The 16946-nt window shown below is 33.1% G+C and overlaps 1 protein-coding gene across 1 annotated transcript in view; it reads right to left on the reverse strand.

The window, feature by feature from the left end:
* Nucleotides 1-865: 865 nt before the first annotated feature.
* The window catches only part of LOC113373996, a 52206-nt gene continuing 36125 nt past the window's right edge, over nt 866-16946 (reverse strand). The window contains exons 2-3 of the mRNA XM_026614255.1: nt 2389-3121; nt 866-2319 (exon numbers count right to left, since the gene is read on the reverse strand). Of these exons, the coding sequence (XP_026470040.1) occupies nt 866-2319; nt 2389-3121 (2187 nt within the window). The remainder of the gene's footprint in view (nt 2320-2388; nt 3122-16946) is intronic.

Below are 16946 nucleotides of genomic sequence, written 5' to 3' on the forward strand. Positions count from 1 at the left end.
TAATTATCTACCCTTTTGGCTGGGCCACACCTATGCTCTCAACTGGAGCATTCATCATAAGATTTTCATTCTTTGATTAGAAAATACATAAAAAAGGAAGTATGTAGTGACCGTTAGCACTCATACAGAACAAAATTAAATAATTCGAATAAATTACGTCCATTCTCACAAAAAATATCAATATATTTACTTCCGGCGCTAAGGGACGACTTGGTGTCCGCTGTGCTAAGGGACAGACAATTTCGTTATTTGATGGTACCTACTAAAATTGTTTAAAATATCTAATAATATTCTACCATTTTACAAATAACAATCAAGTACTACTTTTATTCTGAGTGCCACTGAAATATAAATGCATAAATACACTAGAATTACTTCCATCGATATTTAGGTGACGCCGTGTTTTTGCGCCTAAAACGTCGTGGCCGTGTGCGTCACAGGTGAGTCTTGGCGCGTGATCCTGCACCTGTGTGCCCCCCGCGCCACTTTCACTTGTATTTTGAAATAAAAAGATTTATACTTGCTTAAATAATACGGGTTAAATAGAGAGTCCGGCTTTAAGTGCCGTCCGGCGTTACGGGACTTCCCCCTAAGCAAGGAATCACCAGCAACTATATATGCTGTCTACATTGACCTAAGAGTTTGATTAAAATGCAAAAAAAATTAACGATATTTCTTTATCAGTTTTATAAAGTTTTTACTGGCACTATATTAATCAAGTCATATCTGATAAACGTATAACATATTGTTTGCAAAATGACCAGTCTCTAATTAATTAAATATTGTAATATAACCTATTTTCGCTGAAAAACATTTTGTTTGTAATGACACTAATGTACAAATAAAACTTATGCCACTAAATTTATTAAAAATTAGCAGGATGCTCATATTGCATTTCGCCTTCATATCTTTTTGTGTGCGGTCGTGATTCCTCGCCCAATATTTGTACACTTCTTACAGGTTTTTTCTTCATGAATGAAGGCGATATTGTTGTTTTGTCGTTGATACTGGATGATGCAATATACCCGTCTGGAGTCAATGCTAACATAAGCATTCTCAAAAGTAAAGCTTCCCTTACTTCTGCAGGTAAGTATACGTTCGACTGATCTAAACGTTCTTGAGGATTTGGACGCAATGATATACCCATTTCGTATGGCAAATCTCTTCTAGGTGAAAATTTGTGATTGAAAGAACTTTCTGATAATAAAGGTTCATATTCTCTGTGTTCTAATTTTTGCCGATGTATTGGCGCTTGTCTGTACATCGAATACGGGATGTTCTGTTGGGCACTAAATATCATGGGACTGTTCACTCTTTTATAATGAGATACTTGATGCTCGTCAAATTCTGAAAATCCGGGATTAGAATTATGAAGATTATAATTTTGTCCATGTCTATGTTTACGTATAATTTGCTGAAGCAATATTTGAAAATCTCTAGTAGTCAAAGGCAATCCAATCATATTATAATTTTCACCAGAATATTGGTTGTAATCGGCGAAAGGTAAAATCGGTACATAATTAGACTGATACGGTTTAAAATCTTGATGAGGCGTGTAAGAATTGCTAATGTACGAAAGTCTGATATTTGGATTTTTAACTGAGTTGTGCAAAATAGCACCTGGATGATGTTCTGTTTGGTGTTCATCTTTAGATGACGGTATTTGATTAGAAGAACTGCTTTCATGTATATATCGACTTTCTTCATCGTGTACCTGTTCTAAAGTAGTATGGTATTCTGATCTCTGTGCATTTTTAGTTAATGGTACAATGGAACGCTCTCGTAAGATTTGTGCTCTTCTAAGATTATGATTATGTTCTACTCTACCACGTGAATTGTAATGGTCATAGTTGCGCAAGTTTTTATATTGAGAGTGACTTGTAGGAAACTGAAGTGGATTTTCAGTTGACGTTTTTGAATGCTCTATATCGGGAAACTTGATAACTACCTTGTTCGGAAATTCCTGCGTCTTTTGAACATATTCGATAGTTTGAGGTACAGTTTTTAATGGTACATAATTTGAATGCCTGTTTCTAGCTGATAATGCTGAAAATACATTATCACGAGGAGAAGCTGTTGTACTAATCATTAAATGTGGATTACCCGTAGAAAAACTGCCTCCGTAGACATGAGCTGCATCATCACCCGATAATTTGTCGTAATTGATAATCTGCTCCTGCGCTTCATAATGCACACCAGTACTTTCATTATATTTTCTGTGCAAATTGCTTTTTCTGTCAAGTTTTACATTGTCATTAAAGTTTCTAAAAGATACTTGATGACTCGGTTGTCGCAGTAATGGGATATTATTTGTTTTATCTGATAAATTTTTAGTAAAATAGATTATTTTTGTTGGTGCTGGTATATTATCCTCTTTTAGCGTTGTACTTTCAGCATCACTTGGACTATCCACTTGTCCTTCTATAATTGATTTTTTTACATTTTTGTCTATTGCAGGTTTTATTATAACAGCAGGCCTAGGGTTTGCAGTTGTGACTGGTAAAACTATATTAATATTTTTAAACTGCTTAGAAGCAGGATAAACATTGTGTGCCAAATTCGAACTATCATAACTGATGACGGTACTTTCACTCCCCAAAGCATTTTCTGTTCTTCTCCTAGGAATCGATTGTATAACAGTTTCTTTTGTCGTTAAAGGTGTTGTGTTAATTTGTGAATAAATGGACGTAGTATATGGTTTCATACTACTTGGTAATAAAGAACTTGAACTTGACTCGACTGGTTTACCAGAATTTTTTGTCGCAGTTTGATTAATTGCCGAATAGGATATTCGTTTGATTTCTCCCTCATCATCTTTAAATCCAAATGTCCCTTTTACATTACCAAGAACATCTCTACTTTCAATTTTAAATGAACCATCTTCAGCTTCATATCCTAGAGTATAGGATCCATCTACATTTATACGTTTAATCTGCTTAACTACATCAAGATTTGATGGATTCGACATAGTAGATGAGCCGATGACATCCTTTGTCGCGGTCAATGTATCTGATTGATTTGTAATAGAAGAAGTTCTATTAGATGCATTTGCAAATGATGGCGATGGTCCTAAAGATTGAGTCAGTCCGTACACGGTATGTAGAATCAGATACAGCGTTACCTGAAATCAAACGACATTTTTGTAATATTGTAAGCAAACTGTTTTTATTCAATTTAGCGTATGGCAGGTTATACTAATAGCAAAAAAATTGAAAAAGCATATTTTTGCATAAATTTGCGTTTCAAATTCCTTCAAATATTTTGGCATTTCTTTTAAAAAAATGATATATGTGCGCGTCTGCCTTCTTTTTGTGTGTACATGTGTATGCGTGAATATATTTTTTTTGCAATGGCAGGTCCAGTCTTTTCGAAGTGTGTCGATACGGCTTTGAAGCGAACGGATAGTCCAATTTTAATTATTTAAAAAATATTTTAATTGTATTGACAAAATAAAGAATTCATTAAATTTTTGGGAAGCGGTTTCGGAGATCTAGGAAAAAAAAGTTAAACTAGTTGGTATCGATACTTTGCCTTGAGGCAAGTTACATGAACTTCCCGATATATGTAAATAATCAACTTAATCAATAAAAAATAAATTAATTTATGGTTGATTAAAAGTATTCCGAGTGGATTTATAACACATCATTGAAAACGAACGAACACGTTAACTTGGAGTATTTTCTAAAAACAAATTTTTAAAACTAGTTGGTATTGGTATTTTTTGCCTTGAGGCAAGTTACATGAACTTCCCGATATGTGTAAATAATCGACTTAATCAATAAAAAATAAATTGATTTATGAGTGATTAAAAGTATTTCAAGTGGACTCGTTAATTCGGAGTATTTTCTAAAAGCAAATTTTCAAAAATCAATAATTTTTATAATTGAACCAGTTTCCGTATGACTTTAACGGTTTAGTATGTTCATTAGGACCAAGTACTCTATTTTTATACCAAGTAAATCGTCTAATTTGAATTTTAACAAACGTCAAAAAAAAACTATTCTTTGATAAATTTTTAAAATTAAACTACTTGTCGCAAGGCCGTAATATTTTAGTAAGTTCTATAAGACCATGCTATATATCGCCAAAAAAAGTTTTATAACAATCGGCTTAAATTTTTTTTCAACAGTTTATTACAAGAAAACGGCTCGGTAGATTTTCACTTAAAACTAATCAGTATCATTCACAACTAATATCTTTCGAAGAGTTTTTGATTTTTTAAAACCGATTCGGTAGTTTGAGCTTAAATGTGGACGAAAAGTTTAACACTTTTTTTCAAATTACAAAGAAACGGTTTGGCAGATCGTCTCACAAAACTGACAGACGATAGTCCTCATTGAGATACATCAAATGGCTTTTAAATTTCTGAAATCGGTTCAGGCGTTTTTAAGAAAACGTCGATCAAAGGTCTAATTGTGACAAATGCCATTAAAACTATACTAATTTTTGCAAACTTTTAAGAATTTTTAAAATTAAACGACTTGTCGTAGGACCGTAATATTTTAGTATGATCTGTAATCATAATAATCGTCGAATTTTTTTTTAACTTTATTATAAGAAAACGGCCCAGCCGATCTTTACCAAAAACTACCGTCAAAAAAATCATAATAATCGTCGAATTTTTTTTTAACTTTATTACAAGAAAACGGCCCAGCCGAACAAATCAGCACAATTCCCAACCAATATCTACCGACGGTTTTTGAATTTTCAAAATCGATTCAGAATTGAAAACAACCATCCGTAAATATTAAGAGTGGTTTGAAATTCCAAATAAAAAACTCAAACAAAATGTAAACAAAAAATCCCCATGCAAGAAAAAAACTGCAAACTCAGAATTCTGGCTAAATTTTTGGTTCAAATTTTCTAAACGAAATATATTTAAACTAGTGGTGTATGGCATCGTGCCTTAAGGCAAATTGCTGGAACTTCCCGTACCGTAATAAAATATTCGAGAAATTTTAAACGTTTTCAAACATATTATTACAAATACTGTAACTTTCATTATTTTTGCTATCTTGTTATATCTGAGCAAATCAAATATAAATCATAAATTAATTTATCTCCAGAACATTAACAATCGTCATTTCATTTCGAATTCAATTTCAAATAATTCTGTGCGACATTTTCATTATACTGTGCTTAGCTTGACGGCGTTTTCACATTTTTCAATAGTTTTCACAAATTTGGAAAAGTGCCCCAGTACATAAACAGTCTAAACGGCTCTTAGACTGCGCTTAGTCTAGGTAATTTTTTGAATTTTTAATCCAAAATTACAACAATATTTTTTGAAAAAAAAAAATAGGAAGAGAATTTTTTTTTCCAAAAGCAATTATTTTGTTGAAACAAGCAGAAAATTCTTTGAATCATTTAAATCGAACCAAAAACTGATAACCACTTTTCCCCGTCATTACGAACTGAATGTTTTTTGGATCATACAAATCGGATGATTCCGTTTTTTCTGAAGTATGCCAAAATGTTCAGAAACCTTCAAAACGTCGAGAAATGCAAAAATTTTTATTTTCGATTTTTGGCCCATTACTATAACTACCCTACAGGAACTTAAAAAGTATTGTCAATCAAAACATTTTTGAAAATCCGGGACAATTCGAGACAAAACATCTGAAACCGGGACAAATATTGCTTTTAGAAAAAGCCGAGACGCAAGGCTGAAAATCGGGACTATCCCGGCCAATCCGAGTTGTATGGTCATCTTAGTTAAATGCACTTAAAATCACTTGATAGAGGAAAGTATTACAACGCAAAGCTCCCATTCTAGGGCTTTAGATAACACCAAAAGACCAAAAAATTTATAATAGGGGAAGTCACCTAAATATCAATGGAAGTAATTCTAGCATATTTATGCATTTACATTTGAGTGGCATTCAATGATGAAAGTAGTACTTGATTGTTATCTGTGAATTGGTAGAATATTATTAGATATTTTAAACAATTTTAGTAGGTACCACCAAATGAACGAACATGCCTGTCCCTTAGCACCGGACACTAAGTCGTCTTTTAGCGCCGGACATTAAACATATTGATATTTCTTGTGAGAATTGACGTAATTTATTTTAATTATTTAATTTTGTTCTGTATGAGTGCTAAGAGTCACTACATACCCCTATTTTTTTGTGATTCCTAGTCAAAGAATGAAAATTTTATAATGAATGCTCCAGCTGAGAGCATTGGTGTGGCCTAGCCAAAAGTGTGGATAAATAGTGTTTTTTTGCAATATCTAAGAATATTCGTCAAACACATATGTGCAGACACTCCAGAGTGTGGAGATGGCTACCTATGTATTCTATACTGGTTATTTTAAAATGTCCGGTACTAGGTGCCACTTTGTAAAATCATATTTCTTGTTACCAAAGTTCGATTTATAGTATTAATTATTTTTTAGCAAAGGTTGCGTTTTTGTTAATTTAGTTTGATTTCTAACTTTGCTATACATAAGTCATAATTCAATAAACATTTCGTAAAATATTTTTTGATTTATTTATAAATAACCTTAGGTGTCCGCCATTAGGGGACTTTTCCCTATAACTATTGCGGCAAGACATTGTGCCCTGGTGTAAAGTGCTGGTGCTTGCCGTACCGTAATGAAATATTTAAAGAACTTTAAATGTATTCAAATAGATTATTATGATTACGGTAAGATTCGTTATTCGCTTTTATTAGACAAAATATGAAAGTTCAATTTTAAAAATAAACTACTATCCGTAGGAACGTAAAATTTTAGTATGTTGTTCAAGGCCATGATATCTGTCAACATAAAAAGTTTCATTAAAATATTTTTTTCAACAATTTAGTTAATCACGAAAAAAACGGCTCGGCCGATCTTTGCCCAAAACTAATCAGCACGAATCCCAAATAATATCTTTCGAATACTTTTTGAATTTTTAAAATCGGTTCAGAATTTTTGATTAAAACGTGGATGGATTTTTTTTCAATTTTCTGCTTAGTTTTTTTGCAAAGTCAGGTCCAGCCCGGGAGATACGGAGATAAGAGTACAAAAATGACAGGTTTTGAGAGAATTAGCATCCAACTTGAATGGTTTAAAAAACATTTGATTCCTATTGATGAGGAGATGTGCTGATTACTTTTGAACCATACAAAACACACACACATCCATTTTTTCTGGGGTATGCCAAAATGTTCAGAAACCTTCAAAACGTCGAGAAATGCAAAAATTTTTATTTTCGATTTTCGGTCTATTACTATAACTACCCTATTAACTACGGGAAGTTAATAATACATATGCAAATATACTAATATATGAAAACATTAGCATTATATATGAGTTTAATAGAGCATCAGTCTTAGGCATAAGATATTTGAAAAACATTTGAGTTAAAGGCAAGATTGAGGAACGTTAAAGAATAGTTGGTCAAGAATTTGAGGACAATCTATAGCATTAGTACATAGTTAATACAAGAACAAAATACTATCAGTGAAACGACGTGTAGCAAGGGATGATACGCTGAATTTCAATTGATATTTTGGAAATTTTCTTTGAACCTTCTCTATTGCATCTGAGTTATTGCTAAGGTTAGGATACCAAATGACCGATCCATACTCTAGCTTGGAACGTACAATTGCATAGTATATGCTAGTTAGTGACAAATATAAAATTTAAATTTATTGCAGTTGCAAATATTAGATATATGATACCCATATACTGTAAACACAAATATACTCAAATTTTTGGGAATGCACTAGCAGCCAACAACATCTGTCGATGGAAGGGATTCACCAATACAGTCTAAATCCGTGAAATTCACAAGGAATATTTTGTTCAAGACAAAAAGAACACTACCTACACGATATTTATTATCGACACCATATGTTCGATCGCATCTAAAGATATTGAAGCTATCACATAAGAATTCGCAGCTATCACATAAGAATTTCAGTAAAGGCGGCAAAATCATTTTCAAAGGTTGTATAGTGCGAGAAGGCAATCAGAGGTTTTAGTATTGAGTCCGTGAACATTCTGATAATAACATATAATGACATTAATATCAGTAGAAAAAGTTAGTTCAAAGCTACAATCTGTTGTACGCCATTGACATATTTAATTTTAGAATTTTTTTCACGCTCAAGATCCTTGACTTTCAGTCTCTGTTAGTATTTTTGTTGCCTAGGTGTCCGATCTTTTCTGCAGTTGAACAAAATTTGTTTAGGTGCGTTATTGTCTTTGAATATAATTTTTAGCGGCCCTGGTTTAGTCTTTAACGTGTCAAGTTTTTCCAATCTAAATAGTTCGAAAAACGACGGAGAACACGGTACACCTACTAGTGCTTCAAATATATTATTAACCAATATGACAGACAGACAGATAGAAAAATTTATTCAATATATTGGTTGCAATTTATGTATATAGGTACTATGTTGTATATATGAGTCTTTCCACCCTTGGGTATTCCACTCAAAAAATTTTAATTTTACATTTAGTTCAGTGGTTATTTATATTCATACAATATTTCATATATATAATAAAGACAAAAAAAGAAGAAAAGTTTATTACTCTCTGAAAAAAAGTCCTTATTCCAGTATTTTCGTGCGGGATGCTAACATTGCTACGGGCTCGATCAGGTAGTTTGGCATGGCATATTTGCTATACCAGATCATTTCCGGTGTATATTGGCCTAGGGCTCGGATGGTATTATTATCATAATCCCTACATTTCTTGTAAAAATTTTCAGTGAGCTTTTTGATAAGTTCAAGTATAGTCGGGATGTCCGTCTGTTCATGTAAATATTTTGTTGGGTAGTAGTGTCTCGTCAGTGGGTCCCTTGATTTGTCGAGTGCCAGTAGCAATGCCATGTTTTGTACAATTTGTAGTCTCCGTCGGTTGGTCTTGGTTGTCGCATTCCGTGTTGGAGCGGCGTATAGAAGTGAAGGTCTTACAAGTGTTAAGTAGAGTGTCCGCTTGTTCTTGACGCTAAGCGTGCTGTTGTGGTTCAAAAGAGGTCTCAGTAGATTCATCATCCCTTAAGCCTATCCAATTTTTGTATTTGTATGTTTTGTGAAGCTGATTCTATGATCCCAGATCACGCCAAGGTATTTGACATTCTTGGACCACTCAACTTCATGGCCTATTACCCTTAGTTTTTTTCAAGTAAGTAAGTGTAATGGCCCAGCGACTTCTTTTTCCGTATATTCTGTCAATGCGTCTATATGTCTTTGTATTTCCTGTAGTCAGTAGCGTAGGTGATCGTGATGATCTGTAAATGGCAGTGTCGTCAGCAAATGTCAATAACGTTGTGTCGGCATCAGTGGGGATGTCGTGGGTGTAAGTGTTAAACACTGTCCCAGGATAGAGCCCTGCGGTACTCCCGAAAATGTTTGCATTTCTTCACGTTTTGAGGGTTTCTGAACATTTTGGCATACTTTGGTCCACGTTTTTGGGCGCACAATGGTAAAAAAAACATTCCGTTCATATTGATAAGGAGATGTGCTGATTATTTTTTGGCAAAAGTCCGTGCAGCCGTTTTGGAATTACGGAGCAAAGAGTTGCAAAAAATCAAAATCGAGTTTTTGATCTAAAAAACCTTCAATTCGTTATGATAGAGAGATGAGATGTTTTTTGGCAAGCAAGTCCAGCCGTTTTGAAAATACGAAGCAAAATTTGCAAAAAATGGCAGACTGTCAAAGAAATCAGCATTCGATTCAATTGATTAACTAGTGGTGCATGGCATCGTGCCTTAAGGCAAATTGCTGTAACTTCTCGTCCCACGATTAAATACTTGAGCAAAAAAAAAAATTAATAATCAATAAGTATTGATCAATGATTAATAACAATTGTTTTAAATATTTTCAGAGAGATTATTATACTTATTATATATTAGCGATGTGCCAAGTCGAATCAAGTGATTCGAATCATTCGAATCAAGCCTTTAACGACTTGATTCGAATCAGATTTTACTTGATTCGAATCAACTCGCATCAAGCCGCGAAATATTTACTGTGATAAAATATGTACGTGTATTAACACAAATTTTTCATAAATATAAAATTTTTCATAAATATAAATATAAAAAAAAATGTTTTAATTCAATTCAATATTATAATAATATAAAAAATAAATATCATAAATATAAAAAATAAATAATGAATTAAATCATGCGAGCCACCCGACTTTAATATGCTTAAATGTATCAGCCCACTCCAATCGACTTTATATGACTTTAACCGCATTCATCGACTAACTATATCATGCGACTTCATATGAGTCAAACCGAATCAAGCGGCGTTATGAGTTGTTCCGACTTCATGAGTCAAACCGAATCAAGCGGCGATTTGAGTTATTCCGACTTCATGAGCCAAACCGAATCAAGCGGCGTTCTGAGTTGTTCCGACTTCAATTCTGATTCGAATCATCCCGACTTTAAGCCGTTCGAGCGATATGAATTCAAGTGATATGAGTTAACCGTATGGGCGATACAGTGCGTTGTCGTTCTTGCGTGTTTATTTATTTTACGGAGCTCTGAGAGCGATTTTGTTCGTGAAATATCAATACACAATTTTGATAATAATTAATAAGTGTTTTAGATTTTAAATGTTATCAGAATAAACCACTGGAAATTATGAAACGAGTTTCGGGAATCTTTCAATATAATTCTCTTTTGAAACAATTACTAAACACCAGAAAGTCAGTAAATAATATGTTAACTAATGATTATGTAAGTAATGGCAAATTCACATTAATGAAATTAACTTTCAGCTCTCAGTTTAGATGCGATCCTTTACTGATTACATAGTAAAATAAACAATCGACCCATGATTCCAAATATTATTTTATATGCTTTAGTGATGCACAATTGTTTGGTAATCTATTATTGTAAATTAATTTGAAGATATGTTTCAGCCGTCCTCAAAATTTTATTATTTTTAATAATTTTCAGAATATACTTTTTGATAGTAATTTATGTTTACAATTTCTACTTTGTCGCGGTTATATTGGTTAAACTGACAATTTTGATTATAAATTTGTGTCCATATACGTGGTCTGTTCAAAAAGTACCCGGAATTTTCGTTTTTTCAAAAAAATATTTATTTATTCGTCTACATTAATGTGGTCCCCTTCAAAGTAGTCCCCCCCAGATATAATACACTTATGCCAGCGTTTTTTCCAATTTTCGAAGCACCCTTGATATTCACTTTTTGATATGTCCTTGAGCACTCTCAGCGATTTTCTTCAATCGAGGAAAACCGCCGTCCTTTCATGGGTCTCTTCAACTTTGGGAATAGGAAAAAGTCACACGGAGCCATATCTGGTGAATATGGAGGTTGGGGCATGACTACGGTATTGTTTTTGGCCAAAAAATTACGAACAAGCAACGACGAGTGAGCAGGTGCGTTATCGTGGTGCAACAGCCATGAATTGTTTTTCCATAAATCGGAGCGTTTTTTTCGGATTGCTTCACGCAAACGTCGCATCACTTCAAGGTAATACTCCTTATTAACCGTACGACCTTGTGGTAAGAACTCTTGATGCACTATGCCGTTATAATCAAAGAAAACAGTAAGCAAAACCTTGACATTCGATCGAACTTGACGTGCTTTTTTCGGTCTTGGCTCACCTGGGCTCTTCCATTGGGACGATTGGGCTTTGGTTTCGACATCATAACCGTACACCCATGTTTCATCACCAGTTATGACCCTTTCAAGCAAACTTGGATCGTTGTTGACGTCATTTAACAGCTCTTAAGCGATGTTCATGCGATTGCTTTTTTGGTCAAAATTTAGCAGTTTTGGAATGAATTTTGCTGCCACTCGTTTCATGCCCAAAACATTTGAAAAAATGTTATGACATGAGCCAATTGATATGCCAACTTCATCAGCAACTTCTCTAATTGTGATTCGGCGATCATTCATAACCATTTTTTCCACTTCTTTCACATTTTCATCGTTTGTTGACGTGCTGGGTCGACCGGAGCGTTCGTCATCTTCAACGTCTTCGCGGCCATCTTGGAAACGCTTATACCACTCGTAAACACTTGTTTTTTTCATAGCAGACTCACCATAGGCTTTTTGTAACATTTCACACACTTTGTTACACTTTATTTCATTTTTTACGCAAAATTTAATACAAATTCTTTGACTTTTCAATTCTTCCATTGTAAAAATCGCCGAGCTCAGAAAAACACGTCGAACCTTAGCGACTACCACAGACAAAGTAAACAGTGAATATAGCTGAAAATTTCATCATACTTTAGGGGCATGTATACCAACACAATAAAAAAAAAATTTTGACAATCAGACACTCCAGACCCGCGAAATTTAAAAATTCCGGGTACTTTTTGAACACACCTCGTATATATACTTGATTCGAGTTGATTCGAATCATGATTCGAATCAGGTTTTTTTCTGATTCGAATCATTCGAATCGGGAATTTTTCGAGTCGGCACATCACTACTATATATTTATTCGTTCATATGATATACAGTGACGATCTCATCAATCAAAACACAAAAATGTTTACATTAAGATGAAATGCTGAATGAATCCATCTGAAGATATATTTCTTACGAGTAGAATAACGCATATGAAATATATACAGTTTTAAATTAAATTGTAAATTTAAAATTCATATTTGAAGTATGAAACCTTGTATATTTTTGGAAATTTTGACAAAAAAATTCTGAGAATTTTGAAATTTGTTTAAACCGTATAAGTGAACTTTAAAAATTAAAAATCTTGGTCCAAAACCTAAAATAATTTGTAAGAAAATTTTCTCTTATTATTAAAAATATGTGCAAAGTGTTTGATAATTTAATGTGCATATATGTCTAATAATCATTTTAGACCACCATATATTTTTTTTGCATTTTTCTCCGTATCTCCGAATCCGCTATGCCTGCCTTCCCAAAATGATAATCAATTTTTCACATCATCAATACAAATAAAATGTTTTCTAAATCATCCAAAACGGGCGCTCCGTTACCTCAAAACTGAATTACCAATTTTGGGACTTTTTGCCCAGTATCTTTGAAGCAGCTGGACCTGTCTTTTCCAAAAACTAATCAGCACGTTTCTCCATCAGTAGAAATCGAATGTATCGAATGAATCATTCAAAGCGGTTGATCCATGCACCCAAAATTCGTGGACGAATTATTGTATCCAAACGTGCATACACATTACACACACATATATCCAATTTTTTTAAGATGTGCCAAAATATTCAGAAATCTTTAAAACGTAAAGATATGCATAAATTTTCCTTATGGGAAGTTATAGTAATCCAGCGGTTTCGGAATATAGAGCTAAAAGTGTTAAATTGTCAGTTTTTAAGAAAACGGATCTACCGATTTGAATGATCCTAGAAACACTCGATTCGTAATATTGGAGAGAAGTGGTGATTATATTTTGGTAAGGCAGGGCATGCCGTTTTGGAGATATAAGGCTAAATGTGCAGAAAATAGCTGTTTTTGCAAGAACTTTCTGCTTGTGTTGAAGAAACGATTGCTTTTGGGTAAATAATTTTTTTTTTCATTTTTTTTGTATATCCAAAAATAATTCAAATTTGAATTCTAATTCTAGCTAAAGTTTTGAACATCGCTTTTATACTTGAAATAAATAATTTGAACTTTGCAAATTAGTTTATGTAATACTCAAAATTTTTAGACAATGCTCTTCATTTTAAATTCAATTGATTGAGGTTTGTTTATTTACTTTTTATAAAATAAGAATAATGAATGTTACATTATTAATGATCTACTTTATATCCCTCAAATATTTCATTGAGGTACGGGAAGTTCCAGCAATTTGCCTTAAGGCACGATGCCATGCACCACTAGTTATATATTTATTTATTATTTATTATTTTTAATTTATATAATTTATATAATTTTTATAATTTCTATGTTTCTGCTGTTTATTGTGCACCGAGATTCAAAATTTCTTGTGCGCAGTATTCTTCATTTGTTTCTCAATTAAGTAATAAATTCATCATTGGTAGTGACTTTAATTGTAAGCATACGGCCTGGGGTTCTAGACTGACTACAGCCAAAGGTAAGATAGTTCATGCAGCCATAGAGCAAAATGGCCTCTTATTTATTTCACCCTTAGAGTCCAACATATTGATCTTCTGATCCAATTAAAGTTCCAGACTTTTTAGATTTTTTTATTGTGAGAGGTATTGATCATTCAATTCTTAATATTAAATTTAGTTACGATATCTCTTCTGATCATTTTCCAATACTTATGACCTCTAGCACATTTCCTACTCCAGTTAACAACAATCACATTCTTCACAACAAACTTTCTAATTGAATACAATTTAAATCCATTCTTGATTTAAAATTATTTCCAAAATTTAGACCTACAAGCGTTATTGATATAGAAAATAAAATAGAAGATTTTTCTGATATCGTACGTGAAACAATCAAGCAGATCACCCCGAATATTATTCCAAGAAATAATAATCTAATAATTCCGCATGATATTAAGAAGCTAATTGCACAAAAACGAAAAGCAAGACTCACTTGGCAGTATTCTCATCTACCAACGGATAAGACATCCCTTAATCATCTCCATAACAACTGAGAAAAAAGATAAAAATATGAAAAAATTTTACATTCAGGCCGTATATACTGCAGCTAAATAGGTACAATAATTCCATATGAAAACCAATCAAGAACAGAGGTAAATCCCTTCAACAAAATGCTCCTCTAAAAATTACAAGCAAAAGAGGTTACATTTGGGCAAAAAGCAAAGGAGAAAAAGCGGAATCATTTGCAGATCGTCTAAGTAGTAGGTATTTTTAGCGCTCGTAATATTTCCCAAAATACTTTAATTAACGATTTTGTAAATCACCCCATACTTTCAACACCGTTAGGACATTTTTCACTAAATAATGTCTTATGCGAAATAAAAAAGATGAAAAACAGATCTTCGCCAGGTATGGACAAAATTACTCCAAAAATGATAAAAGAATTGCCTACAAAAGGAGATTTTTGTTGCAAAGATTGTCAGAAAATCATCCCAATAATAGTTGCATTCCACACCACCAATTTGGCTTCAGAAAATACCACTCTACAATTCAAAAATGCAACAGAACGGTGTCTCGTATTCTTGACGCCATGAATAGAAAGGAATACAGCGTTGCAGTATTTTTAGATTTCAACCAGGATTTTCATAACGCACTGTGGACTAATATATAAAATCAAAACAACTTTTCCAAACTACTTCAATATCTTAAACTCATTTTTACTTCATAGAAAATTTAGAATCAGAATTAAAGATGTGACTTCGAGCATTAGAAATATAGAATGCGAGGTACCATAGAGCAGTGTGCTATGCCCAGTACTTTATCTCCTATTTGCAAGCAATATGCCCTAGCTATAATTGTGTAATATGACATAGCTATAATTTCATATAATTTTGATATTAAAACAGAAACAAATCAATATCAATATCGAAAAATCTTAGCACATAATGGTTTCACTAAAACACTATAGATCTATTGTGCAACACTGTTAAATATTTAGGCATGCACATCGACACGAAATTGAAATAGAGAACGTACATTGAAAATAAAGAGAAACTGATCCAACTGAAAATAAAAGATTTTTACTGGCTTTTTGGGAAAAAATCCAAAAACGCGCTCGATAACAAGGTACTTCTGTACAAAACTATTATAGTGCCCATTTGGACTTATGAAATCGAACTATGAAGTTCAAACATAAACATTATTCAAAGGTGCCAGAACAAAATTCTGCGTATCGTAACTAAAGTGCCTTGGTATATTTCAAACTTTAGCCTATATAAGGATTTGAAAATCTCTACACAAACAAGGATAAAAAATCATGAGCTTTGAAGAATGGATCGAATTAAGTACAAAAAACATAAAGCAAATAAACTTGCAGAGTATTGGTTAAACCCTACATCAACCAGAAATTTCTTTGAAATTTTAAATGATGTTCAAAAGCCAACAGAGAACGGAGTAGTCTTAAAACCACCGCCAATTTTTATTCATGATGTCAAAGACATCGTGCCTCTGTCAATTTGCACACACACGCCAAAGGTACTAAGAACATTGTTGGTTCAGATCAAGTCAGATTACAGTTGCGTACTGCACAGCTATTTAACAAAATTTTGAACCTCTTAAATTTAAAAACACACAGGTGCGCTCTTCCAAAGCAAATCCAACCGAACATTTAAAATAGTCATTAGAAATATTCACTTCAGCATCGATATAGAATCTCATAAACACAAAGTTCTGTATATAGCCAACAACAAACACAGACTTATTCGTGCTCTACTGCATATGTTTATGAAAGAATCGGAACAAAACATTAACAACAAAGACATCTTTAACATAGAATTTTTAAACAGAATAAGAGTTAAAATTGAGCCGAAAAATCCAACAAGAGAAATTGTACATTGAACAAAATGTCAACGTTATGGTCACACTAAATCTTATTGTTTCAAAAACGCATGATGTGTGAAATGTGCTGGCGTTCATCTCAGCAAAGACTGCAAATAGACAGATCGTATCAACAAAAATGTCAAAAGCGTACTTTGTAATAAAAACCACCCAGCCAACTACAAAGGTTGTAAGGTTACAAACGCACCAGATATTATCCAACAGAATATACTATGAAGAGACCGTCTTATGTTTAATCTAATAAATCGTACGCGCAAGCCACATCCCAATAGATCAAATTACCCCAGTTTTTACAATACTAATCATCCGGATGAAACAACTCACGGTGGAACTGCTATAATAATAAGAAAAAACATCAAACATTACCAAAACAAATCTGTCAATGAGCATTTTATACAAGCCGCATCACTAATAATTCAACAACAAACTGAAAAATTAACAATCTTTGCAATTTACTGTTCACCAAAACACAAGATCACCTGTGAACAATTTAAAAAAAAAAATCGGAATACTTCAGTGTAAACTCATTGCGGGTGGAGACTTTGATGCAAA

This window comes from Ctenocephalides felis, unplaced genomic scaffold, assembly GCF_003426905.1.
Source record: "Ctenocephalides felis isolate EL2017-DRISC unplaced genomic scaffold, ASM342690v1 CF-g0.4_SCAFFOLD_01604, whole genome shotgun sequence".
Taxonomy (NCBI): Eukaryota; Metazoa; Arthropoda; class Insecta; order Siphonaptera; family Pulicidae; genus Ctenocephalides; species Ctenocephalides felis.